General features: G+C 39.2%; 2 protein-coding genes and 1 long non-coding RNA gene across 5 annotated transcripts; all 3 read left to right on the plus strand.

Annotated features, from left to right (window-relative positions):
- Nucleotides 1-8,921: 8,921 nt before the first annotated feature.
- Nucleotides 8,922-10,110, plus strand: LOC120738784. 2 transcript variants are annotated; one of them, XR_005697052.1, is made up of 4 exons: nucleotides 8,922-9,293; nucleotides 9,427-9,506; nucleotides 9,604-9,725; nucleotides 9,854-10,110. It is a non-coding gene; the product is annotated as an uncharacterized LOC120738784 (long non-coding RNA). The 2 variants fall into 2 exon arrangements; XR_005697051.1 differs by lacking the exon at nucleotides 8,922-9,293 and having other exon boundaries at nucleotides 9,303-9,506.
- A 2,060-nt stretch (nucleotides 10,111-12,170) lies between these two features.
- LOC120738783 (uncharacterized protein K02A2.6-like) lies at nucleotides 12,171-17,049 on the plus strand. The gene has a single exon (XM_040040236.1). It carries the CDS (start codon nucleotides 12,713-12,715, stop codon nucleotides 16,712-16,714), a length of 4,002 nt encoding a protein of 1,333 aa, XP_039896170.1. The 5' UTR covers nucleotides 12,171-12,712; the 3' UTR covers nucleotides 16,715-17,049.
- Nucleotides 17,050-17,116: 67 nt separating this feature from the next.
- On the plus strand, nucleotides 17,117-26,529 carry LOC120738780 (trypsin-1-like). 2 transcript variants are annotated; one of them, XM_040040233.1, is made up of 5 exons: nucleotides 17,154-17,320; nucleotides 17,409-17,559; nucleotides 17,649-17,781; nucleotides 17,941-18,195; nucleotides 18,302-18,738. In XM_040040233.1, exons 1-5 carry the CDS (start codon nucleotides 17,263-17,265, stop codon nucleotides 18,434-18,436), a joined length of 732 nt encoding a protein of 243 aa, XP_039896167.1. In that variant the 5' UTR covers nucleotides 17,154-17,262; the 3' UTR covers nucleotides 18,437-18,738. The 2 variants fall into 2 exon arrangements, with proteins under 2 accessions (XP_039896168.1, XP_039896167.1); XM_040040234.1 differs by lacking the exons at nucleotides 17,941-18,195; nucleotides 18,302-18,738 and adding an exon at nucleotides 26,104-26,529 and having other exon boundaries at nucleotides 17,117-17,320.
- The last annotated feature ends 1,079 nt before the right edge of the window (nucleotides 26,530-27,608 follow it).

Genomic DNA, 27,608 nt, shown 5'->3' on the forward strand with positions numbered 1-27,608 from the left:
AGCAGAAGCTTCAGATTTTATAAAAGGATGACATGTAGCTCTCACGCGTTCCATCTTCAGCAGCTAATTTTTCAGTGTTTCAGCTCTATGAGGATCAACGGGTGGGAACTTCTTATTATAAGAGGTTAAAATAATGACGACTAAACATGATGAGTGTGTTTCACACCGATAAGCTGATGAACATGATGATAACACCAGTTTCAGTCTTACACTGGGTAAAGGATGCAGCTGAAAGCCACATTTACCACATATGATAATCGTACTTTCCACTGAAGCAAACTGCTCAATAAAAGTTCACCTCAACACTCCAGAAATTTCTACTCGTCTGTGTCCTGGCATGCTTCGTACAACTTGGTAAGAACTGCAACTGCAAGACGATTGGATCATATCACTCATCAGACCTCACTGTTAAATATAAGCTCTCCTCTTTCTCTCCTGTCCGTCTTTCTCCATATTTATTTTAAATCCCTCTTTAATACTCTGGCACCTGTTTACTTGTCCAATCTGCTGAAGCCCTATGTCCCCCCTCTTTCACTCCAGTCAGCTAAGCAGCTGTTTCTCTCAGTCCCTAAATCGCGGCTGAAACTTAGAGGAGACTGAGTGTGACTGTTGTGGCCCCGAAGCTTTGGGCTGAGCTTCCTCTTCACATTAGGCAATCTACTTCAGTGGTGGTCTTTAAATTCAGGTTAAAAACTCAACATTAGACACTGGCTTTCAACTCAGTGGGTAACTGACACTTGTTTTACTGTAATCTATTCATTGTATTTATTATACTTATGGTACTTATATGGTATATTTCTGCTGTACAGCACTTTGGTCGCCCATGTGTTGCTTTTAAAGTGCTATAGATATAGATATACACACACATGTATATATATATATATATATATATATATATATATATATATATATATATATATATATATATATATATATATATATATATATATATACACAACTGTACAGAAAAAGATAAACTACAAATAAATACAACTGTGTTGTACTTGAATAGAAATAGAAACAAATGAGAATAAATAAATACAATAGTACACTGACAGAGTGGAACAGTGCAATACACAATAGTGTAAGTATTGGAAGTGAGGGGATAGTGTTATGTAGTCTAAGAAGTATGTGGAGAAGAGAGAAGAGAGTCCAGTGTTGTGTTCAGGAGTCGGACCGCTTGGGGGAAGAAACTATTTCACAATTAAAACTATTTTTTTTACTGATTTGGTGTTGCTGGTCCAGGACAGGTCCTCTGTGATGTGAACACCGAGGACTTTGGTGCTCTTCACTCTACTTGTGATGAGCACCGACGATGACACACCAGCAGGAGCGTCTTCTATGGGTCGATGTTTGATGTTCGGCGGCGCGCAATGACGTCAAATAATGTCTCAGCTCAATTGTGTTCAAACTGCTTTAGAAATGTAAGAAAGTCCAGATATTTGTATTAAAAGTAGAGAGTACGAGTTTAAAGTTGTCATAAATATAAATACACAAGTATAGTACTTCCCACCTCTGGAGATTACTGCATTACTTCATTTTCAATAAACACATTACTAACAAAGTTTACTAAGAAATCAGAGTCATGATGAGTCATGATGCTCCTTTAAAATGTGCTAGGGTCATGTTGTGTAGCTCTGCCAGCTCAGCTTGAGACACTTTACTGTGTTCTGGCTCATTCAGAGAGCGTTTGTGTTTCACAGTCGGAGACTCACTGTGTTTATCTGTCAGCTCAGTCTGAATATCTGAATCCAGAATCAGCGAATCTAGAACCAGCGGTGTCTGTGGTTCAGATACAGTTTTCTGAGAATTTAAACAGACCGTGAGAGTGAGCATGTTGGTATTTCACATCTATCTATATATGTGTGTGTTTAACATAAGCTTTTCTCTACATAAACAGACACTTCTTTTTAATGATTATGTGTGTGTGTGTGTGTGTGTGTGTGTGCGTGTGTGTGTGTGTGTGTGTGTGTGTGACCTTGTTTACATATCTTTGTGGGGAAAACTGGAAAGTTTACTATACTTGTGTGGACCAACAGCCCTTATAGCAGTGGTTCTTAACCTTTTTGGAGGTACCGAACCCCACCAGTTTCATACACGCATTCACTGAACCCCTCTTTAGTGAAAAATACAGTAAGATTTTTTTCGAATTCAAGACATACATATGTTTCTTAATGGTGCACAAAATGAGCCGTGCATGTCGCAGCGGAGGCTCTGCTGAACCCAGGTTAAGAACCACTGCCTTATAGGGACAAAATCCTGGTCCCCACGAGTTTGAAGGCATTTTTGGGACTCAAAATGTGGTTTTAGTGTCAGAGTTACAATTAGGTTACAGTTAGGGTAAGGGTGTGTGTCTGTGTGTGTGTGAAATAGCTTCATAGTCCCAGAAATGTGTATCTTTTCCAAAAGTAATTAAGATAAGTGTCTGGTGATATAGAAAAAAATCTTATGTTACAAACATACACACACACACACACACACACACACACACACACACACACACACACACACACACACACACACACACACACAGCATTATTGTACTTGTACATCTGCTTCTGTAGGTTTAAACGTTAAGCTTCGTGTTTTTTGTGTTTAGCTGTTGTTACAAAAGCTTCAGCCACATCATTGGCTGGACTACTGCAATTCATTATTATCAGTATGTCCAAAAAACTCGCTGAAAAGCCTTCAGCTAATCCAAAATGCTGCAGCAAGAGTCCTGACAGGGACTAGAAAGAGAGAGCATATTTCTCCTGTTTTGGCTTCCCTTCATTGGCTTCCTGTTAAATCCAGAATTGAATTCAAAATCCTGCTCCTCACATACAAGGTCTTAAATAATCAGGCCCCATCTTATCTTAATGACCTTGTAGTACCATATCACCCTATTAGAGCACTTCGCTCTCGCTCTGCAGGCCTACTTGTTCTTCCTAGAGTATTTAAAAGTAGAATGGGAGGGAGAGCCTTCAGTTTTTAGGCCCCTCTTCTGTGGAACCAGCTTCCAGTTTGGATTCGGGAGACAGACACTATCTCTACTTTCAAGATTGGGCTTAAAACTTTCCTTTTTGCTACAGCATATAGTTAGGGCTGGACCAGGTGACCCTGAATCCTCCCTTAGTTATGCTGCAATAGACGTAGGCTGCCGGGGATTCCCATGATGCATTGAGTTTTTCCTTTCCAGTCACCTTTCTCACTCACAATGTGTTAACAGACCTCTCTGCATTGAATCATATCTGTTATTAACCTCTGTCTCTCTTCCACAGCATGTCTTTTATCCTGTCTTCCTTCTCTCACTCCAACCGGAGTCTGTATCTACTGTACAATATAAAGCACCTTGAGGTGACTTTTGTTGTGATTTGGCGCTATATAAATAAAATTGAATTGAATCATTTCACTCACATCTAAATTAGCATTTGCTCTTTAGCTGAACATAAAGATAAAAGCCAGTTTTATCTGTCAGGGTTCCTTTTTGTCCTGTAACGATTTCATTACGAGTCACAAAAGGACATTTGCAAAAGTTCTCAAAGTGATTAAACTTTATATTTTCTGCGTTGCTCTCTTCTAAGAGCAAATGCCGACAAAGAAGAAAACGAAACCAGACGACCAGCAGCCTTCTGAAACCCAAACCCACTCTTACATGTGTTTTTGTACTGATAACCGTGATCAAACTATAACATTGTATAAAATTGTTGATTTCATTTGACCTTTTCAGCACATGGAAGTGAAATCATACATGGTACAAAAGCCCCAGAGAACTCGATGCAGTACACAGCAAAATCTCCAGTGTTAAATTAACACTGGAGAGTGTCTATATGGGTCCACACCTCTGAGTGTTAAATACAACACTGTTGAGTGTTAAATTAACACTTTTGACAGTGTTATATGTTTAAAAGTAACCTAGTCAGTTTTGAAGATTAACAAAGACTAACACTGAGCAGTGCTGATTTTCTAACACTGGAAAATAACTCAAAATGTTAGAAATATTCCAAATATACATTAAAAAATAAATACCATCAAAAATTTGTAGAATGTGTCCTTTCCTGTTAAATACCTGGAAGTTCAGTGAGGTTGATCCACTTGATCATATGACCCATGTCCTGAAAATATACTGTACTTATGATATAAGATTTCTACAAGTAATAAATTACACATGAATTAAAATGACCTATACAGTACTAGCAATTACTTACAGTATTTGTGTATTTCCTTTCAAGTACTCAAAATTTAGCTACAACCTAAAATTACTTATGCACTACTTAAATGCAACTATTTTTTATTTTTTTTTTACGTAAAGTAACTGGCGTTGCAATACTTAAAACATCATGTTGCAATGAATAATTATATACCACACAATCTACACACTTGAAAATGAGCAGTTATTTAATCATATCCTCATTAATGCTGTTTAATCATTTACAAATCACTGTTTTTCCCCTTCAGCCAGTGGAACAATTACCCACTCAGTGTAAATACACTCTACTCTGTTTTTTTGTCATCTTCAGATAACAACAGATGATTATCACCAACCACAGTCTTCTCAAAGTTTGCAGAGTCATCTACGCTTAAATATAAATGAAACACATATAAATGTACATCTGTAGTGTTCTGTGTGCAGCATATGTATATTCCAACACATGCACAGTATTTTAAAGTGAGCGGGGAGTGTATTGTGCAAATGATGCTCCTCATTTCTGTTAAACACTGTTGGTGGTGATTCTTTCAACTACAAAAACAACTGCAAACACTCTGATAAGCCCAACGTCTATATGACATCTCAAAATACCGTCAGTCTACTGACAAGCTAATTAAGTTTTACTTTTGCATTATTGAAATGTAATTTCTGATCGCACTGTAAGTGTGACCAGAAATAAAAAAATAAAAATATCATTAGACATTTCATATCCTTTTGTAACAATTGTGATCTTTTTTATTATCAGCTCGATTTCAACAAGAGTGAAACATTTGTTGATTCAGTCAATTCAATTAAACTGTTTAATAAAGGCTCATTGGGACAAAAGGAAGATTAAAAGAGTACATACTGATGAGGAAATAAAGTCACCAGAGATCACTGGTCTATTACAAGACTATCACATAGAGAAAGACAACCTTTCACACTCCTGTGTGAATTTAGAATCACCCGCTAACTTCACTGCATGGGGATAGAACCCATGCGGGCGTGAGCATCACTTAACACTGTGGTCACATCAGGCCTCACACGTGCAGGGCAAGACTTAGGCACTGTTCTTGCTGGCCTTGTTGAGAGCAGCCACCCAGTCTCTCATGTCGGTCACATCCTTGGCTTGCAGGAAGTACCGTCACGAAAGTGCATTGATGACAAAGCAGAACTCTGTCTTGGGCTTTTGCTTCGTTGTAGCTTCACTCACCTTATGTAGGTTAATTTCAGGCTGCCAGTCTCCACTGGGCAGGTTCTGAGGGTTGTCCAGTTCAAATAGGCTGCACAAACAATTCAGCTTCCGTGTGCTTAAATACACCTGCAACAACAGGATGTGCATGGGCAGGTGGGCGAATGACTGAAATGAGAGTGGTGTACGTGTCTGTCATTAACCCACAAGCCTGAGGAACAATGGTGTGGTCTTCCTGCCAATGTTATCTGTGCAGGTGGACATAATACAACACAGTTAAACCCCACAGTTAAATAGGGCAATGGCACCACCTACTGTCTCAAAGGCCCCTCTGCACGGACTTGTAATGCCAAAGGATTATGGGTAATCCTCAGAGTAGGAGGATTCATAACCAGGTAATGATGTATATAAGCCTTTCCTAAAGCTGAGACTGCTCAGACCCTCTTCAAAAGCAGAAAATCGCATGAGGCCTACCCAATCTTAATTTTTTTTTTCTAATCAAAAAATAAGAGAAAGTGATGTCTTTCCTTAAATGTGTTTTTTTTAAACAGCATTACCAACACAGACTTTTAGTAATAAATCGTTAATGCTACGCAGTCATATGCAAGGTGGCTACCACTGCAGAGTGAATATTAGAAGCTAATGTGCAGTAAGTTTAGGACAGAGTAATGAATAACAATTAAATTAACCACCTCCTATAACCAATTTTGATTCACTTTTTATATAAATAAATACATTTATATAAATATGTAACTCTACACACTTCTAAAAATCTCAGACGGAATTTGGTTATTACTGCGGTTCGCCTGCAATACCTTTGTGACCCACCAGGGGGCCCCAGCCCACAACTTAAATACAAATAGTTATGTCTATAACTTCTGTTCCCTGAACGAGAGGAATGAGGTACAACATTAAGTATGGGATATCACGCCCTCGCGTGTTCTGGCTGAAGAAGCCTTTATTCACGTGATGACACGCGCACGGCCCAACCTGCACATATAGCCGCTGTCATCACAGCAGGAAACCGGCCCTTGAAGCCTGGAGTTTTACACCCCTGTTTTAAAGTCTCTTTGTGCTGGCTTTCATCTTCTCTTTGTGATGTGGGCGTTGTCTTCATACCTAAATACTAAAAGAAAGATCATACGTGTCCTCATCAGGATAGGGATTTGTGTTGGTGTGTGGGGCCGTAGCCTCGGGTTAATTTTGTTACATGATGGTTATGAGACAGTGTGTTTCAGGTCATTTTACAGATTAACATGAAAGTAATGTAACTATTGAATTACTTTTTCTTACTAGTAATTCATTAATGCTAATACTTCTGTAAAAAGTGCTTTGCGTAATATGTGTAATACATTCATTCTTTTAAATATTGACTGACAACAAAGAGGGCACATATCTCCAACATGCACAAACATGTGACCAACAACATGTAATTAATTTGCATGAACGTAATATGATGTTTGGCGATAGTGGTGACTTTCAAAGAGGAGCCATTGAGAATCGATAATGAAATCAGAATTGCTAAATTCTTATCAGTTCCCATCCCTACAAGGAACATGACTCAAACACTGTCTCCTCCACACAGTCCTCATTCATAAAACGCATTCTTAAAATGCCTGAACATTACGGCCAACAGGTGGATTCATATGAGCTAACAAACAGTGAAGAACCGACCAACCAACCCAGTGACTTCACATTCTGTACTGCCACAAGATGGTGCTACACTCTTTAAACGGAAACTTTAAACTCTTATTTTGAAAATCCAGCTTCACAGACAGAGTTCACGCATGACAGTTTTGGGTTGTTTTTTTTTTTAAAGTAGGGCTCCATGGTGTAAATTAGACTTAATACTTGTAGTGGTTTATGTCCACTTTAAGCATCTTGGTACCAAAAATACCCCAAAAATTCTGTAAAAATACAAATAAAACAGCATCATCTAGCTTATTATAATATATTATAGCTGGTTTGGCTTAACATAATAGCTTCATAACTTGATTTAAGTTATGAATGAATTTGGGATGAGTAGTAAGAGTAAAAAAGGAGTTATCATGCAAAATACCAACTGATATTTCTGTAATAAAATTACATCTGTGTTTAAAACATCCGAGAGAAGTCACCTGATTTAACAATATGGAGGAACACGAGGAGCAAAGTGTAAACATTACAAAAGTCAAATGATATTAAGAGCAGGAAACTGAAGAACGAGTTTGTTTAAGATATTGTGTGAAAATCACCACATAATAAAGGTTTCGCACTTACACTGTAATACAGCATTTATAAAGATATTTATGAGGCCGTCTACAGGTTCAGATCAGAAATGAAGTCAGATTAATAGTGCAAACACACAGTCACTGAGACATCAGCATAAGTGAAAGTGTTCTGAATGTGAACACAGATGTGAAAGATGAGTATGTGCGTAAATGTTTTTCAAGTAACTATAATGACAGCTCATCTGAATGCTGTGGTTTCTGTGTTTTATCTAGTTTGCTGCACTGAGCTGCACTTTGATAATATCACTTAAATGTGTTAAGTCTTCAGTTTGACTTCTTTACTTTGCTGTGTGAAAGATCAGAGAAAACAAGCCTGGAATGAACAAATCCCAAACTGAGTGAACAAAAATAGAAATGACGGGGAGAAGGATATTTTTGGCTACAATCTGTTGCTTATTGATTATATGCTGTGCACTGATTTTGCTGTCTGTTGTAAGATTGGATGTTGCTTAAGAATGCATGCAACACACTGTAAAACTAAAGCACATTAGGTCATCTTTTTATATGGAAACCTCCAAAACCTCCAAACCTCCAAAAGTCAATCCACCAGCTATATTAGTATGAAACTCTCGGGTGCACTGGGCCTGATTACATATAAGGAAGCTTGCAATAATATGAAATAAGTCCCAATTATCAACTTGGTGTCATCTGCTGGAAGAAAGTGAGAAGTAAAATTATATATATTGCATTACTGGCTCAAAACCATATTCTGGTATTAGCAGTTATTAGCAGAAAGCAAACCAGACTTAATTTCTGTGAAGACAGAAGTTTGACGTGACTGTTCAATGAGCAACAACTGGAGAAGAAACACTGACACAACAAAGCTGTAATCTGCTAATGATCTTACTTCTGTTTTGATAGGGTTGGATAACATTTGCTGAAGTACTTACTAAATAATTGATGGTTAATTAGTAAGCAGTTAACTGATATTCCACAAATATGTGTCAGAAATGCAAATTTAGCAACTGGTTGATTCACACGAGAGAAAGCCAACTAATATATCTAGGTATACACGTCTCTCTATGCTGGCACTAGCTTTATGCGCATGTCATCCAGCTTTGAAAATTCGCCTTGTAATCGGAAGGTTGCCAGTTCGAGCCCCGGCTCCGACAGTCTCGGTTGTTGTGTCCTTGGGCAAGACACTTCACCCGTAGCCTGCTGGTGGTGGTCAGTGCGCCCCAGGGCGGCTGTGGCTACAATGTAGCTTGCCATCACCGTGTGTAAAGCGCTTTGGGGTCCTTAGGGACTAGTAAAGTGCTATACAAATACAGGCCATTTACCAAAATGCTGTAAGCAGCATTTTATAATTTATAAATTTGGAAGAAAACAGCAGGTCCAAAAAGTGAGTCTTAAATTACAAAAAAGTCGAAGCAAGTAGCAAATGGTTCTAATATGATGATGATTGAGCCACACAAATGTGTTTCAGACTCATGAGGGACTTTAAACATGATAAAATTCCAAACATGAAAACTTGCGTTGCATAAATAATGTGGTTAGAGGGTAAATTAAGATTGCTTCACTGACAAATATGATTACAATCAAACTGCTGTATAAAAGGTTCACCTCACACCCCTACAAGCACATGGTAACCCTTTTGCTGGCATCATGCTCGGTCTGCAGAAAAACCTGCTCCTCCATCTTCTGGCATGCCTTGGAAAGCTCGGTAAGAAAGTTTTGTTATTATTCTCTGATCATTTAATCTGGCATTAACTAGATTTTCTTTAGTTTGTTCTTTTAGGAAGTAACATCATACATGGTGAAAAAGCACCCAAAAACCTGATGCAGCCTCTGTGCAGAACAACAAGGGTGAACATGTTTGTGGAGGATTTCTCATCAAGGAGGACTTTGCAGTCTCTGCTGCACACTGTGATAAATAGTGAGTAATCAAACATCTTCTGCTGTAATCTCTGACTCATGTCACTGAAACACATTTAGAAAATGTATTGATTTCCTTTCATTGATTACTCCTTCAGCAACCTCACATACGTCGTTCTCGGCAACCACAATCTCAAGAACGGCAATCATCAAAAAATAAGGATTGAAAACAAAACCATCCATGAAAATTATAAAGGTGTTGGACATCATGATGATTAAAGTAACTACATGTTGGTGTTCACAACAGCTTCACATGACATATTTGCAGTCTTATTATTCAAATTACATTGCAACAAAAGAGCAATCATATGAAAACTGGCATTTTTACTTTATGTTATTTGTCTCCAGTTGTCCAAGAAGGCTCATCTAGGCCATGGGGTACAAACAATTAAGTTTCAACCTGCTGAAATAAACCTAAAAGAAAACCAAGTGTGTCAGGTGGCTGGATGGGGAAAAACTGAAACTGATGATGATAAACCTGCTGATGAGCTGATGGTGGTGGCTGTGGATGTGTCTGTCAGTGGGATGACTTCTAAATGGCCACCATGGTCACCACCCATCTTGAGGAGTTTGCCCCCTCGCGTATACTAATGTGCCACAAACAGGACTTTAATATCACCAACCATTCCCATGTTATTACGGTATATCCATATAAATGGCCCACCCTGTAGATTACTGTAATCCTCTGGTTAAAATGAGGAGACAATAGTTTACAATTGAGAAATTTTCCTTAAATGAAGAGAGGAGTCAAATCTTACAATAAGATAATGAACAGTGGATGGACAAAACAAAGTAATCACTTGACTGATTCTTGAATGTATATCGGGAGCAGCTATTATCACGACCTTGGTGTTATTGGAGTTTAAAACAAAGCAATTATTGGAGAGCCAGCCACAAATCTCGGATAAACAATCAACTAAGGTGTATCCAGCTGACAAGGCTTAAAAGACATAAACAGCAGAATATCATCGGCTTGGAAATAAGAAACAAAAGAATGGAATAATGCTGAAGGTAGCATGTAAAAGAAAAATAACAATAGACCAAGGACTGAACTTTGTGGAACCCCACAGGTTAGAGAAGCAGTGCTAGAGAACTTGTTTACCCTAACAGAGAAATACCCTTTCAGAAAAATAGGAAGAAAACCAGGCTAGTGCTTAACCAGTGATGCCAGACAAAACCTTGCAAAATATTTTGGTGTAACTGTATTAATGGTAACATTTTCTCATTGAGGCACCTGTTAATTGTATTAACACCAAAGCAGCAATTAACAACCCCCTCTTCTACTTAACTGACCAAATCAGTATCCCAGAATGACTGACTTGATACAATACTTGTTTATAAGTCTGAGCACATACGTGTGTGTATTTACATATATATTCGTATTTGTAAATGCAAGTATGTGTACTTGTGTATATATTGTTTTTTTTCTGTATATGTCTGAAATAAAGATACAATACAATACAATAATTATGTATCTGTGATATGTTCAATCACATTAATTGTGTGGTGTTTTTTATGATCACAATTTAAAAAGACACACAATCACACAATGTATTACCTATCAGACAGTGTGATAAAAAAAAAACACTGCTATATTCTATTTGAAAATGTAAGAGAAGCAAAGTGATTTTTACCTCGTCAAATATGTAAATAAATAAGCCACGAAGGGCTTGTTTGACAAAGAACAAATCAAGAATGTGGCCTTACTGCCTTTTTAGGCTTAAAAGACATTTAATTTGGTTAAAAATGAAGGACTGATTACCAATTTTTGATCAAGATTTTTTAAATTAAGATTAAGATTTAGTGATGTGAGATTTAGAAGTTACTGTAAAAACATGACACTTTGAGAGAATTGCAGTACAAACAATAAGAGACAGACAGAAGGAAAGATATCTTTACTTCAGCTTTATTAGAAAGTAGGAAAAGTAGAAAGTAAAAGTAAAGTAAAATATATTGTTTTGTATCAATTTTGTTTTTTGTGGGGTCTTTGGTGGTGAACAAAACTAAACAAGAAAACATATTTAAAAATTTATCTTTGTGAAAAAATCTGTTCAAAATCCTCATATTCATTTACTGGACATAGTGAATGTCTCTGGGCGACAGACTGGACAGTCTCACTGTTGTTTTACTTTTGTGTGTGCATAAACAGACTAACCACAGGCTGCTATGTGCACAGTCTGTAACAATTAGAGCAAGCCAGCAGTGACAAAGATTCCATAAAATATAACACAATCAATGAGATAATAAAATGATGCTGGTCAAGTGAAAGGTATGAAGTGATAGCTCAGCCGATTAAACATCATAAAAGCATAAAACATTGTCATCTTGATTAGCTTATGTGGACTGATGCCTGATGACTTTTAAGACTTCATAGTTTCTTTGATCCACTTGAGTTGCCTCTTTGAGAGAAACGAGTAGACTCCAGGCTTGTAAATGTCCCCACAACCGGCTCCAAAAGAAGTAACTCCAACCAGCTGAAAGCCGCACAGCAGTGGGCCTCCAGAATCCCCCTGCAGCAAGTACATATGCACTGTAGATCTTTTTTCTCACTTACAGGTGTCAAAACGTCAAAAGGGTGCTGAATTCAATGATTAATTGCTCATATACATTCTTCATACTTACTTGACAGGTATCCGCTGCTTTTTTGCCATTTGAACCAGCACATACCATTTTACTGACTTTGTTGTATTTACTGATTCCTTAAGCTGAGAAAGAGTTAAAAAGAAATGTTACATTTTGACAGTGACTATCTATATGTTACAGACTTGCCACTGTGATAAAGCCTGGGTCACTACTTAATAATTTATATATTTTGTTTGGAAAATGGGAAATAGGTGAGGCGAATTATTGAAACATGTATAAACATACACAGAAATGGACTTTATAAGGTGGAAACAAACTTATTTTTTTTAGGCAGGTTTGTGTGTGTTATGTTGTGGCAGGGATTTGTCCACCAGGGGGCAACAGTGGTTGGAGAGCTTTCAGTCTGTGGGGCGCATGCCCCGGTTCTCTTAATAAAAGAAGCAACTGTGAGCTAAACATGGTCTCCGTGGTTCCTTGGTCTTAGGATATCACATATGGCGACGAGGGTAAAAGCCAGGTTTTGCTGTGAAGTTACACCGTGCTAAGTGACTTATGAACTGAGGTTGGCAAGTGGTACAGCGCTAGCATCTGTGGGAAGTGGAGCGTAACCCTCGGTGTGGAATAATGGCTACCACTTTGGGCTCGATGGCACCGTTCGACAGCGAGCTGCAATCCTGGGAGGAATATTGTGAGATTTTGGATTACTTCTTTGTGGCGAATGATATTAAGGAGGAGGAGAAGAAGCGAGCGGTACTGTTGAGTTGCGTGGGCGCACAGACCTATGCCCTGATTAGGAACCTACTCAGTCCGGTCAAGCCAGGGGATCGTTCTTATGCTGAGTTGGTGGGATTGTTGAACAATCATTTTCACCCTAAGCCGAGTGAAATTGTGCAGCGGTGGAAGTTTAACACACGGAATAGAAGGCCGGAGGAAAGTGTGGGCGATTATGTAGCGGAGCTGAGGAAGCTCGCACAGGACTGTAACTTTGGAGACTCCCTGACGGTGATGCTGCGGGATCGTTTAGTATGTGGAATAAGCGACGACAGAATACAGCGCAGATTGTTAGCAGAGGATTCGCTAACATTTGAAAAGGCCCTGAAGTTTCCTCAAGCAATGGAAGCTGCTAACAGAGACATTGTGGATTTGAAGAGCATGACGGAACAGTCGCGATTCACTAAAGGATTAGGAGCGGTGAACAAGATGGAGGACGGCGGCTCAACATCACAACAGGTTGTCAGGAAGTGCTACAGATGTGGAGGGCTAAATCATGTGGCCAAGGACTGCAGGTTTGTTTCAGAAAAATGCCACAACTGTGGAAAGGTGGGACACATAAAAAGGGTCTGCCGAATGAAAATGGAACAAAAAGGAGGGCGTGGCAGACAAGGTAAACAAGCCCATTTCTTGGAAGAGGAGAATGTGGAGAGTGAGGAAGAAGGAGCTGAAATGCACCACATAAAGGCAAGTGTGACTATGTATAATGTGCATGAGGAGATTAGCATCCCAAGGGAAGAACCCATCAGACAGAAGCTAAAAGTAAACGGACAGAATGTGACATTTGAAGTAGACACAGGCTGTGGTTACACTATCATGTCGAAGGAGTCATTTAAAAAACTTTTTGAAGGCAGTAAGGCGCCCAAAGTAAGCAAGTGTGGAATCAAACTGAGAACGTATGGAGGCCACAAGGTACCCGTGTGGGGAGCAGCCCAAGTGCAGGTGGAATTCAGAGACAGTAAGAAAACACTGGATGTGGTGGTGGTTGAAGGGGCTGGAACTAGTTTGATGGGTCGGGGATGGATTAAGGCCCTCCAATTAGACTGGCAACCTGTACATAAGATAGAAGGCGGAGATGATGCCTTACAGCGGATACTGGCCAGACATGAAACAGTGTTTAAGGATGAGTTGGGAACGCTGAAGGGGTTTGCAGCAAAGATACATGTAGCCAGTGATGCCAAACCGTGCTTCTATAAGCCCCGATCAGTTCCGTTTGCTATGAAAAAGAAAGTGGAGCAGGAACTGGAGAGACTGTTGGAAGAGAAGATCATCCAACCAGTGAAATTCTCAGAGTGGGCCGCACCCATTGTACCCATACTAAAGCCAGACTCCAGCGCCAGAATTTGTGGTGACTACAAACTGACTGTTAACAAGGTGTCGCCTGTAGAACAATACCCCATTCCACGAATGGAGGACATGATAGCGGGGCTGGCGGGAGGAGAAAAATACACCAAGTTAGATATGAGTCACGCATATCAACAGGTTGTACTTGATGAGGAATCTAGAAAGTATGTCACAGTGAACACACACAAGGGTTTGTTTACATACACCAGGTTGCCATTTGGTGTGAGTTCAAGTCCTGCCATTTTTCAGCGCACCATGGAGAGTGTGTTGCAAGGTCTGACCAATGTCGCAGTGTATCTGGATGACATCATCCTGACGGGAAAGAATGACAAAGAACATCTTCAAACACTGGCTGGAGTGCTGCAGCGCTTGGAGGAGGCGGGCCTGCGCTTAAAAAGGAGCAAATGTCAATTCATGGAGAAGGAAGTGACATTTTTAGGACATCGGGTGGATAAGACCGGTTTACATCCAGTGCCGGCAAAAGTGAAAGCAGTGCAGGAGGCGCCACCCCCAAAATCAGTGACAGAGCTCAAAGCTTATTCGGGGTTGTTGAACTTCTATAATAAGTTCTTGCCAGACTTGTCCACACTGTTGGCCCCACTGCACAAGCTTCTGAGAAAGGGGGAACCATGGTGTTGGGGACCAGCACAGGAGAAGGTTTTCGGCAAATCAAAGGAACTGTTGCAGTCAAGCAGTGTATTGGTACACTATGATGAGCAAAAGGATTTAATTCTTTCTTGCGATGCGTCCCCCTATGGAGTGGGAGCAGTACTAGCTCACCGCATGCCAGATGGTCAGGAAAAACCCATTGGGTTTGCATCGCGTACCCTGAATGCAGCAGAAAAGAACTACTCACAGCTGGATAAAGAAGGATTGGCTGTGATATTTGGTGTACAGTATTTTCATAAGTACCTGTACGGCAGGAAGTTCATGATTATCACGGATCATAAGCCATTGATAAGTTTGTTCCATGAGTTGAAGGCCGTCCCTCAGATGGCGTCACAGAGGATCATGCGATGGGCAGTGTTATTAAGAGCCTATGAGTATGTCATTAAATACAGAGAAGGCAAAAATAACAGTAATGCTGATGGTCTGAGTCGTCTCCCTCTTCCAGAGAACCTCCCTAAAGAGGTGGCAGCTGAGGACCAAGTGTTGATGGTAGATCAGGACCAGGAGGGCGTGATGACATCTGAGCAGCTGCAAAGATGGACAACCAAAGATCCCATACTCTCCAGAGTGCGTGAGTATGCTATGAGAGGATGGCCCACTACGCAGCATCCTAATTTTCAGCCCTACAGACAGAGACAACAGGAGCTGAGTGTGCAGGATGGGTGTGTGCTGTGGGGGGCGAGGGTGGTGATACCAGAACGAGGTCGACGCCCCCTTTTGGAACAGCTACATCAGTCACACCCAGGAATGAGCCGCATGAAGGGCCTGGCCAGAAGCTACATGTGGTGGCCGCATATGGAGAATGACATTGAAGACAAGGTGAGGTCCTGCAGTACATGTCAAGAACATAGACACAGGCCACAAGAGGCACTGCTACACCCCTGGGAGTGGCCAGAAAAGCCCTGGAGAAGGATACATATCGATTATGCGGGCCCGTTTTTGGGTAAAATGTTCTTAGTAATAGTGGACGCCCACTCCAAATGGTTAGATGTGTATCCAGTTCCATCCGCTACAGCAACTGCAACCATAGACTGCCTGAGAAACTGTTTCAGCACGCACGGCCTTCCTGAGATGGTGGTCTCAGATAATGCCCAGTGTTTTGTAAGTGCACAAACTAAAGAGTTCATGGCAAAGAACGGAATCACTCACGTCACCTCCGCTCCATATCACCCCGCCTCCAATGGGTTAGCAGAAAGAGCAGTGCAAACGTTCAAAGAACTCATGAAAAAGAGTACTGGAGACACACTGGCAACCAAGTTAAACAGGGCTCTGTTTAGTTACAGAATCACACCACAGTCCACAACAGGGAAGTCTCCCGCTGAGTTGATGATGGGCCGGAAGTTGAGGTGTACTCTTGATCTCATACACCCTGACTTGAAACAAAAAGTGACAGCAAAACAAGATAGCCAAAGACTGTATCATGATAGACATGCCAAGGAGCGCATGTTTGTTATTGGAGACACAGTATATACCAGAAACTATGGCAGAGGACCCAAATGGATACCAGGACTTATACAGGAGATGACGGGGCCTGTTTCCTACTTGGTGATGCTGGGCAATGGGACAGTGGTGAGGCGTCACGTCGATCAGCTGTTTGCCCGCCTGGAGCCGTGCCTGGCAGCAGGAATGCCTGAAGGCCACCCAGGCGAGCCCCCAAAGGCAGCCCCAAACATCAGCGCTGAGACAGGAGATGAGGATGAGAGACACATAGAGGTGCAAGTTACACCAGTGGTGAAGCCACATATGGAGAGTAGTGATTCGCTGGAATCACCTGCCACTGGGTTACGGCGATCGCAAAGGACCAAGAGAAAGCCGGAGCACCTGAGAGACTTTGTGCCGTGATTACGGTGAACTGTTATAGGTTAACCTAAGACTGTTGGACTAAAGGTTCATTATTACGGAGTGAAATTTCAATAAAGGCTGGGGACGGGGTTGTTGCATTTTTTAATAAAGGTGAAGTTTTTGGTTATGGGTATTTTCTGTAGTGATTAAAACTACAGAGTAGTTCCAGTTTAAGGGGGGAGGAATGTTATGTTGTGGCAGGGATTTGTCCACCAGGGGGCAACAGTGGTTGGAGAGCTTTCAGTCTGTGGGGCGCATGCCCCGGTTCTCTTAATAAAAGAAGCAACTGTGAGCTAAACATGGTCTCCGTGGTTCCTTGGTCTTAGGATATCACAGTGTGCATGGTGTACTAAAGTTGTGGTGTGAGAGAGAAACAGTGTAGTGTTATAATGATAAACAAGATAATGTAAAGATAATACAGGTGCCCAAAAAAAAACAGGATGCGGTTAGAAGTCAAAATGTGATCATCAGACTTGACAGAGCAACTGCTGTGTAAAACCTCCATTTCACAGTCCTGCCAACACAACTTCACCTTTTTTGCTGGCATCATGCTCAGTCTTCAAAAAATCCTGGTCCTCCATGTTCTGGCATGTCTTGGACGACTCAGTAAGAACTGCAAGTCATTCTTATTGTCCTCTGACCGTTTAATGGAACGTTAACTTCATTTTGGTTTGCTTTATTTGACTTTTTCCAGCACATGTTATTGCCATCATACATGGAGAAAAAGCCCCAGAGAACTCGATGCAGTACATGGCCTCTGTGCAGAACAACAATGGTCAACATGTTTGTGGAGGATTTCTCATCACTGAGGAATTTGTAGTCTCGGCTGCAAACTGTGATGACTCGTGAGTAATCAAACATCTTCTGCTGTAATCTCTGACTCATGTCAATAAAACCCATTGTATTGATTACCTCTCATTGATTACTCTTTCAGGAGCCTCACACACGTTGTTCTCGGGAACCACAATCTCAAGAATGGCAATCATCAAAAAATAAGGATTGAAAACAAAATCATCCATGAAAATTATCAACACGTTGGACTGGGTAATGACATCATGCTGATTAAAGTAAGTACATGTTCATGTTCACAACAGTTTTACATGTTGTGTAATTTCCTCTTGTGGGACAATTAAAGGATTATTCTATGTGGTTTTATTATTCAGATTATATCTAAAGAACTATCGTAAGAACATAGATATATTTTTTACTTCATGTTGTGTCTCCAGCTGTCTGAGAAAGTAAAACTGGGCCATGGAGTAGAAACAATTCAAATTGCACCTGCTGAAATAAACCTAAAAGAAAACCAAGTGTGTCAGGTGGCTGGATGGGGAACAACTACAACTAATGGTGAACCTGTTGATGAGCTGAGGGTGGTGAACGTGTCTGTCATTAACCCAAGGGTCTGTGAGGAACTATGGCCTGGTCTTCCTGCCAATGTAATCTGTGCAGGTGGATGTGGAACAAACAAAGGATTCTGTCAGGTATGTTTTCTGTCCTTTCAGTTTAAACAGGTTTCATGTTCACATATCTTAAAAACATAAACACAATAAGTATAAACTGATAAATTAAAATTCTTCCTCCTCACAGGGAGATTCTGGTGGTCCTCTGGTGTGTCATGGGTTTGCTGTTGGTGTTGTTTCTTTCAACTATAATAGGAACTGCAATTACCCCAATAAACCCAACGTCTATACGGACATCTCAAAATACCGTCAGTGTTTCTGAAAACATTTTTTGTGTAAAACACTTAAAATAAAAAGGTTTTTCTTTTCACTATTGAAATGTGAGAATTTCTGATTCTTTCATCTGTTTAACCAAAAACAAAAATACAAACGTATCCCACACTCAATCTGTCATTTCTTTCTGTAACAGCCAAAAGGCTGAATTTTTAATATTATTTCTGCCTTTGTAGTGGACCACGCTTCAGTTTGCCTGTGACGAAAGACATATTTGCATCCTTGTATGTTTTTTTGCTTCTCAAAATTGTAATTCAGTTTTTTCCAATTAAACTGAAGTTCAGTGTCAAATGAAGTAATCAAATTCAGACTTGAACAGCTCTTCTGGTACAGCTTTATCATTTTAACTTTTTTTTTTTAAAATTGGTAAATTATATTCATAATATAATTTTAAGTCTGCAGGTGTTACCATGGATACAGGCCAATGACTGTAGAGCCACATTCTTCTAGCAGAAAATGAGAAAATACTTTTCATAACATTTCATTTTTTATATTCCTTGTTTGTTGCTCTATGAATGATGAACAGAAGGATACTACAGTAAAGCTCAAAAACATGCTGGGTTCAGGGAATGACTACTTTTTGGTATTTAAGTAATATGAGGATTTTGTCGGCTTACTGTCGGCTCCAACATGTGCTCGGTGGAGATTCTGTTTGTTTTTACCTTAAATGCATTACACAATGCTTGTCCTCGCTCTCACAAGTCACCACCTGATGTTTGTGGAGAGGGGTGATTATTGGCAAAAAGACATAAGATTTGAGGATAATAGTAGAATGACCTGGTTTGCAGTGGCTTGGATTTTTTTAATACTGCACACACCTGTGCTGGAAGATTTTATCAAACATTATAACAACTTCATCTACTGAAACAGCATGTTCTAGTGGTTCAACAGAGACCCATACAAATCTTCCTCTGAGCTTCAGTGCAGGGCAATGAGGCTCAAACAGCAACACAAAAGGTTTAATTTATGTGCACTATATCTTACTACAGCTGGAGTACAGATTTATGAGGATGAGGATAATGAATAATAAATTCACATTAATGCTGCAGATTCTGTATGAATGATAATTCAACAGATGAAAAGCTCTGGTTGTACGTGCAGTTCTGCTAACCACAGTAATAGTTTCATAACTGTGAGTGTAGAGCATCGACTCTTAATCTAAAACACAAAGGCAAATAAGTATATAAAATTACACATTATACTTATAAAAAAAGAGTCCAAACCTCCAAATTCTACCAACTACATTAGAATGAAATTGTGTTGATATAATTATATAGATATGAGAAGCTCTATTCAACCCAAAAGAGTCATACACTGGCTGTTAAGCCGGCAGGAGTCAACCCAAATGCAGACTCACAGGCAGGACTTTAACTCAAAAAACACAGCTCTTATTGCTGGATATGAACAGAGGTTGAAAGAGTACTAAAATATTCTACTCAAGTAAAAGTAATATTACTTTGATGAAATTTTACTCAAGTACAAGTAAAATTACCTGTCTAAAAATGTACTCAAGTAAAAAGTAGCTAATTTAAAATGTACTCAGAGTAAAAGTTAAATCTTTTTTTTTTTGACAGCAGGAGAACAATGGGATACAAATGTCAAAGTAGTTGTTTTTTAATTAAAAGAAAAACAAATTAAAGTGCAATGGCAGTTAAACTGGGTAATGGTCACAAGCATTGTTTGTCAAGTTACTTGAAAAAAGTAATCAGTAAGTAATTACTGGTTACTTTCCCTCAAAAAGTAATCCCGTTACTTTACTGATTACTTATTTTCAAAAGTAATTAGTTACTTAGTTACTTAGTTACTTTTTAAAACCATGATTTACAACCTGAATAGGTAATAAAGCGATAGATCTTTCAGCCCAATTCTACTTTTTCTGCATAATCCATCATATAAAATTAAATTACATTCCTGCCTGCTGAATAGATATGTTTCAAAGGCATGACCAGGTGATTGAGAACAGCTGTGGGAGTCAGTTTCCGCCTACACCACACCCCGAAACCCACTGCTCCACCCCTCCCCTGCAGCTGAGCCACAAACCACTCCCACTGCACCGTCTCCTTCACTGACAATGTCAACCTCTGCTGAGAACTCACACAGTCATTCAGATACGATGGTATACATCCACATAGACTTGGAGCAAAACTTCTTTCCCCAAACATCTCATACTCTATTATCCACTTAGGTACCATCACAGCAGGTGAAGTCAATTCATCACAGTCATCACTCACTCAGTCTGACCAACCCGGGTACTAATGACATCATTTGGGTCCTAAATGGTGGAGATAGGACCCCAAGTAAACATTATGAATCCCATATTGAGAGCTCTTCCTTTATAATAAGGAACCACATATTTTTTGATCCCTTGAACTTCTCACCGTCTACACAAACATCACTATATAACTTTCCCAAATCATAATAATTAACAACATCATTATAAATAACAACAGACCAAAAACAGAGAGTGATCAAAATCTGCTGATGCTACCATCACTCCCAACACTTCTTAATGTCAGACCATTAGCAAATAACAACAGGGCTCATAACACAGGGCTTGTTAAATATCGCCCGCTAACCATAGTTTTGGATATTACACAAAAACAGGAGGGACGTGGGATCGCTCTGATACACGGCATACGATACGGCATCGTGGTGGGAGGCGGCATCACGGGCATCGGCAAAAAAGAAATAAAATTGCTCGTACTCATGCTGCCCCGACATCAGCCAGCGCATATTCGGAATGGCATAGGCACCGATTGTTTTTACATCGCCCATTAGGATCGCCAATGCAGTGATTATATACTGCACGTGCTCCAACTCCAACTATAATATCATAATTATGACTGCAGAGTGTTCGAGCTTATATCTAAATCTAAATCTGTTATTTCCTTGTTACTTCTCTGACATTTCAGGTTGTGTCTCTGCTTTCTTCACTTGTTAGACAAACATTTTTTTTGCATAACACAAAAAGGGAAATAAATATGTAATGTCACAGATTATAGATTTGTATATAGATGATATTTATATAGAGTGTTCTTCCTGATAAGGAAGAGCTAAGAGAGACATATGTGGAACAAAAGTGATAATAGTGATATATAAGAAGAGTTATTTATGAAAAGCACAGACAGACTGCACAGTAATGAAAAATGTTCATGATTCCCAGCTAAACAATTGTAATTTCATTGACTTCCCAGGCGTAGAACATGCTGTTCCAAGCTCTGTGTTTTTCAAAATATTACAAATGTACAGAAAACTACACAAGAGGCTGAAGGTCTTGGGGAAATCAGCGCTGTTATTGGCAGTATTGTAAGGAAAACAGTGAAAGAAACAATAGTTTCTCATTCATTATTCTTCCAGGAATATTCATCCAATTGTTATTTGGGGTGCCCGAGATTTTAAGAAGGCTGATGATCACACAGAGTGCAAGTATTTGCAAACATACTTATTATAATTTAATCTCTGGCTCTCTTCCACAGCGTGTCTTTGGCTGCCTTTCCCTCAGCCTTGTTCTGTTGGAGGTTTCTTCCTGTAAAATGGAGTTTTTCCTTCCCACTGTTGCCCAAAGCGCTTGCTCATCATAGGGGGTCATCTGATTTGAGGTTTTCTCTGTATTACTGTAGAGTCTTTACCTTACAATAAAATCACACAGTGTAATTTACCCCCAGGGTTTTAAATATTAAATTATACTTTAATACTACCTAAATACTTAGTTGCATCTTGTGAACATCTGCTCTGCCAGCTGATTGAGTGGCTTGTTTTGTACACCTGACCAAGGAACTAGGATGGGAATCGAGAACCAGTGTTCCAGTTCCTTGTCATTGTTAGTCTGCTTGTCTATCGATCCGATTTATTGGTTCTTGTACTTAAACTGCAATCAGCTGGTTTCAGTTTTGTGTCTTGAAATGTGAGGTTCAACAGGTAACAAACTGATGAGCAGTCAGGCTGCAGCTTCCATTTCTACCTGTTAATGTTTCTAAAGCAGAATCACGGTGATGATCGCTTTAAAACAGGGGTGTCCAACTCCAGGCCTCAACCTGCAGGTTTTAGATGTGTCCTTGATCCAACACAGGCAAATAAATGGCTAAATTACCTCTTCAACATGTCTTGAAGTTCTCCAGAGGGCGGGTAATGAACTAACTATTTGATTCAAGTGTGTTGAACCACGATTATATCTAAAACCTGCATGAAACCGGCCCTTGAGGCCTGGAGTTTTACACCCCTGCTTTAAAGTCTCTTTGTGCTGGCTTTCATCTTCTCTTTGTGATGTGGGCGTTGTCTTCATACCTAAATACTAAAAGAAAGATCATACGTGTCCTCATCAGGATAGGGATTTGTGTTGGTGTGTGGGGCCGTAGCCTCGGGTTAATTTTGTGACATGATGATTGTGAGATAGTGTGTTTCAGATCATTTTACAGACTAACGTGAAAGTAATGTAACTATTGAATTACTTTTTCTTACTAGTAATTCATTAATGCTAATACTTCTGTAAAAAGTGCTTTGTGTAATATGTGTAATACATTCATTCTTTTAAGTAACTACTCACAACAAAGAGGGCACATATCTCCAACATGCACAAACATGTGACCAACAGCATGTAATTAATTTGCATGAACGTAATATGATGTTTGGCGATAGTGGTGACTTTCAAAGAGGAACCATTGAGAATCGATAATGAAATCAGAATTGCTAAATTCTTATCAGTTCCCATCCCTACAAGGAACATGACTCAAACACTCTCTCATTCGCACAGTCCTCATTCATAAAACGCATTCTTAAAATGCCTGAACATTACGGCCAACAGGTGGATTCATATGAGCTAACCAACAGTGAAGAACCAACCAACCAACCCAGTGACATCACATTCTGTACTGCCACAAGATGGTGCTACACTCTTTAAACGGAAACTTTAAACTCTTATTTTGAAAATCCAGCTTCACAGACAGAGTTCACGCATGACAGTTTTGGGTTGTTTTTTTTTTTAAAGTAGGGCTCCATGGTGTAAATTAGACTTAATACTTGTAGTGGTTTATGTCCACTTTAAGCATCTTGGTACCAAAAATACCCCAAAATTCTGTAAAAATACAAATAAAACAGCATCATCTAGCTTATTATAATATATTATAGCTGGTTTGGCTTAACATAAAAACTTCATAACTTGGTTTAAGTTATGAATGAATTTGGGATGAGTAGTAAGAGTAAAAAAGGAGTTATCATGCAAAATACCAACTGATATTTCTGTAATAAAATTACATCTGTGTTTAAAGCATCGAGAGAAGTCACCTGATTTAAAAATATGGAGGAACACGAGGAGCAAAGTGTAAACATTACAAAAGTCAAATGATATTAAGAGCAGGAAACTGAAGAACGAGTTTGTTTAAGATATTGTGTGAAAATCACCACATAATAAAGGTTTCGGACTCACACTGTAATACAGCATTTATAAAGATATTTATGAGGCCGTCTACAGGTTCAGATCAGAAATGAAATCAGATTAATAGTGCAAACACACAGTCACTGAGACATCAGCATAAGTGAAAGTGTTCTGAATGTGAACACAGATGTGAAAGATGAGTATGTGCGTACATGTTGTTAAAGTAACTATAACAACAGCTCATCTGAATGCTGTGGTTTCTGTGTTTTATCTAGTTTGCTGCACTGAGCTACACTTTGATAATGTCACTTAAATGTGTTAAGTCTTCAGTTTGCCTTCTTTACTTTGCTGTGTGAAAGATCAGAGAAAACAAGCCTGGAATGAACAAATCCCAAACTGAGTGAACAAAAATAGAAATGACGGGGAGAAGGATATTTTTGGCTACAATCTGTTGCTTATTGATTATATGCTGTGTACTGATTTTGCTGTCTGTTGTAAGATTGGATGTTGCTTAAGAATGCATGCAACACACTGTAAAACTAAAGCACATTAGGTCATCTTTTTATATGGAAACCTCCAAAACCTCCAAACCTCCAAAAGTTAATCCACCAGCTATATTAGTATGAAACTCTCGGGTGCACTGGGCCTGATTACATATAAGGAAGCTTGCAATAATATGAAATAAGTCCCAATTATCAACTTGGTGTCATCTGCTGGAAGAAAGTGAGAAGTAAAATTATATATATTGCATTACTGGCTGAAAACCATATTCTGGTGTTAGCAGTTATTAGCAGAAAGCAAACCAGACTTAATTTCTGTGAAGATAGAAGTTTGACGTGACTGTTCAATGAGCAACAACTGGAGAAGAAACACTGACACAACAAAGCTTTAATCTGCTAATGATCTTACTTCTGTTTTGATAGGGCTGGATAACATTTGCTGAAGTACTTACTAAATAATTGATGGTTAAATAGTAAGCAGTTAACTGATATTCCACAAATATGTGTCAGAAATGCAAATTTAGCAACTGGTTGATTCACACGAGAGAAAGCCAACTAATATATCTAGGTATACACCTCTCTCTATGCTGGCACTAGCTTTATTCGCATGTCATCCAGCTTTGAAAATTCGCCTTGTAATCGGAAGGTTGCCGGTTTGAGCCCCGGCTCCGACAGTCTCGGTTGTTGTGTCCTTGGGCAAGACACTTCACCCGTAGCCTACTGGTGGTGGTCAGTGCGCCCCAAGGCGGCTGTGGCTACAATGTAGCTTGCCATCACCATGTGTAAAGCGCTTTGGGGTCCTTAGGGACTAGTAAAGTGCTATACAATTACAGGCCATTTACCAAAATGCTGTAAGCAGCATTTTATAATTTATAAATTTGGAAGAAAACAGCAGGTCCAAAAAGTGAGTCTTAAATTACAAAAAAGTCGAAGCAAGTAGCAAATGGTTCTAATATGATGATGATTGAGCCACACAAATGTGTTTCAGACTCATGAGGGACTTTAAACATGATAAAATTCCAAACATGAAAACTTGCGTTGCATAAATAATGTGGTTAGAGGGTAAATTAAGATTGCTTCACTGACAAATATGATTACAATCAAACTGCTGTATAAAAGGTTCACCTCACACTCCTACAAGCACATGGTAACCCTTTTGCTGGCATCATGCTTGGTCTGCAGAAAAACCTGCTCCTCCATCTTCTGGCATGCCTTGGAAAGCTCGGTAAGAAAGTTTTGTTATTATTCTCTGATCATTTAATATGGCGTTAACTAGATTTTCTTTAGTTTGTTCTTTTAGGAAGTAACATCATACATGGTGAAAAAGCACCCAAAAACCTGATGCAGCCTCTGTGCAGAACAACAAGGGTGAACATGTTTGTGGAGGATTTCTCATCAAGGAGGACTTTGCAGTCTCTGCTGCACACTGTGATAAATAGTGAGTAATCAAACATCTTCTGCTGTAATCTCTGACTCATGTCACTGAAACACATTTAGAAAATGTATTGATTTCCTTTCATTGATCACTCCTTCAGCAACCTCACATACGTCGTTCTCGGGAACTACAATATCAAGAATGGCAGTCATCAAAAAATAAGGATTGAAAACAAAACCATCCATGAAAATTATAAAGGTGTTGGACATCATGATGATTAAAGTAACTACATGTTGGTGTTCACAACAGCTTCACATGACATATTTGCGGTCTTATTATTCAAATTACATTGCAACAAAAGAGCAATCATATGAAAACTGGCATTTTTACTTTATGTTGTTTGTCTCCAGTTGTCCAAGAAAGCTCATCTACGCCATGGGGTACAACCAATTAAATTTCAACCCGCTGAAATAAACCTAAAAGAAAACCAAGTGTGTCAGGTGGCTGGATGGGGAAAAACTGAAACTGATGATGATGATAAACCTGCTGATGAGCTGATGGTGGTGGCTGTGGATGTGTCTGTCAGTGGGGTGACTTCTAAATGGCCACCATGGTCACCACCCATCTTGAGGAGTTTGCCCCCTCACATATACTAATGTGCCACAAACAGGACTTTAATATCACCAACCATTCCCATGTTATTACGGTGTATCCATATAAATGGCCCACCCTGTAGATTACTGTAATCCTCTGGTTAAAATGAGGAGACAATAGTTTACAATTGAGAAATTTTCCTTAAATGAAGAGAGGAGTCAAATCTTACAATAAGATAATGAACAGTGGATGGACAAAACAAAAGTAATCACTTGACTGATTCTTGAATGTATATTGGGAGCAGCTATTATCACGACCTTGGTGTTATTGGAGTTTAAAACAAAGCAATTATTGGAGAGCCAGCCACAAATCTCGGATAAACAATCAACTAAGGTGTATCCAGCTGACAAGGCTTAAAAGACATAAACAGCAGAATATCATCGGCTTGGAAATAAGAAACAAAAGAATGGAATAATGCTGAAGGTAGCATGTAAAAGAAAAATAACAATAGACCAAGGACTGAACTTTGTGGAACCCCACAGGTTAGAGAAGCAGTGCTAGAGAACTTGTTCACCCTGACAGAGAAATACCCTTTCAGAAAAATAGGAAGAAAACCAGACTAGCGCTTAACCAGTGATGCCAGACAAAACCTTGCAAAATATTTTGGGGTAACTGTATTAATGGTAACATTTTCTCATTGAGGCACCTGTTAATTGTATTAACACCAAAGCAGCAATTAACAACCCCCTCTTCTACTTAACTGACCAAATCAGTATCCCAGAATGACTGACTTGATGCAATACTTGTTTATAAGTCTGAGCACATACGTGTGTGTATTTACATATATATTCGTATTTGTAAATGCAAGTATGTGTACTTGTGTATATATTGTTTTTTTCTGTATATGTCTGAAATAAAGATACAATACAATACAATAAATATGTATCTGTGAAATGTTCAATCACATTAATTGTGTGGTGTTTTTTATGATCACAATTTAAAAAGACACACAATCACACAATGTATTACCTATCAGACAGTGTGATAAAAAAAAAAACACTGCTATATTCTATTTGAAAATATAAGAGAAGCAAAGTGATTTTTACCTCGTCAAATATGTAAATAATTAAGCCACGAAGGGCTCGTTTGACAAAGAACAAATCAAGAATGTGGCCTGACTGCCTTTTTAGGCTTAAAAGACATTTAATTTGGTTAAAAATGAAGGACTAATTACCAATTTTTGATCAAGATTTTTTAAATTAAGATTAAGATTTAGTGATGTGAGATTTAGAAGTTACTGTAAAAACATGACACTTTGAGA

This window comes from Simochromis diagramma, unplaced genomic scaffold (genome assembly GCF_900408965.1).
Source record: "Simochromis diagramma unplaced genomic scaffold, fSimDia1.1 OVJJ01000026.1, whole genome shotgun sequence".
Taxonomy (NCBI): domain Eukaryota; kingdom Metazoa; phylum Chordata; class Actinopteri; order Cichliformes; family Cichlidae; genus Simochromis; species Simochromis diagramma.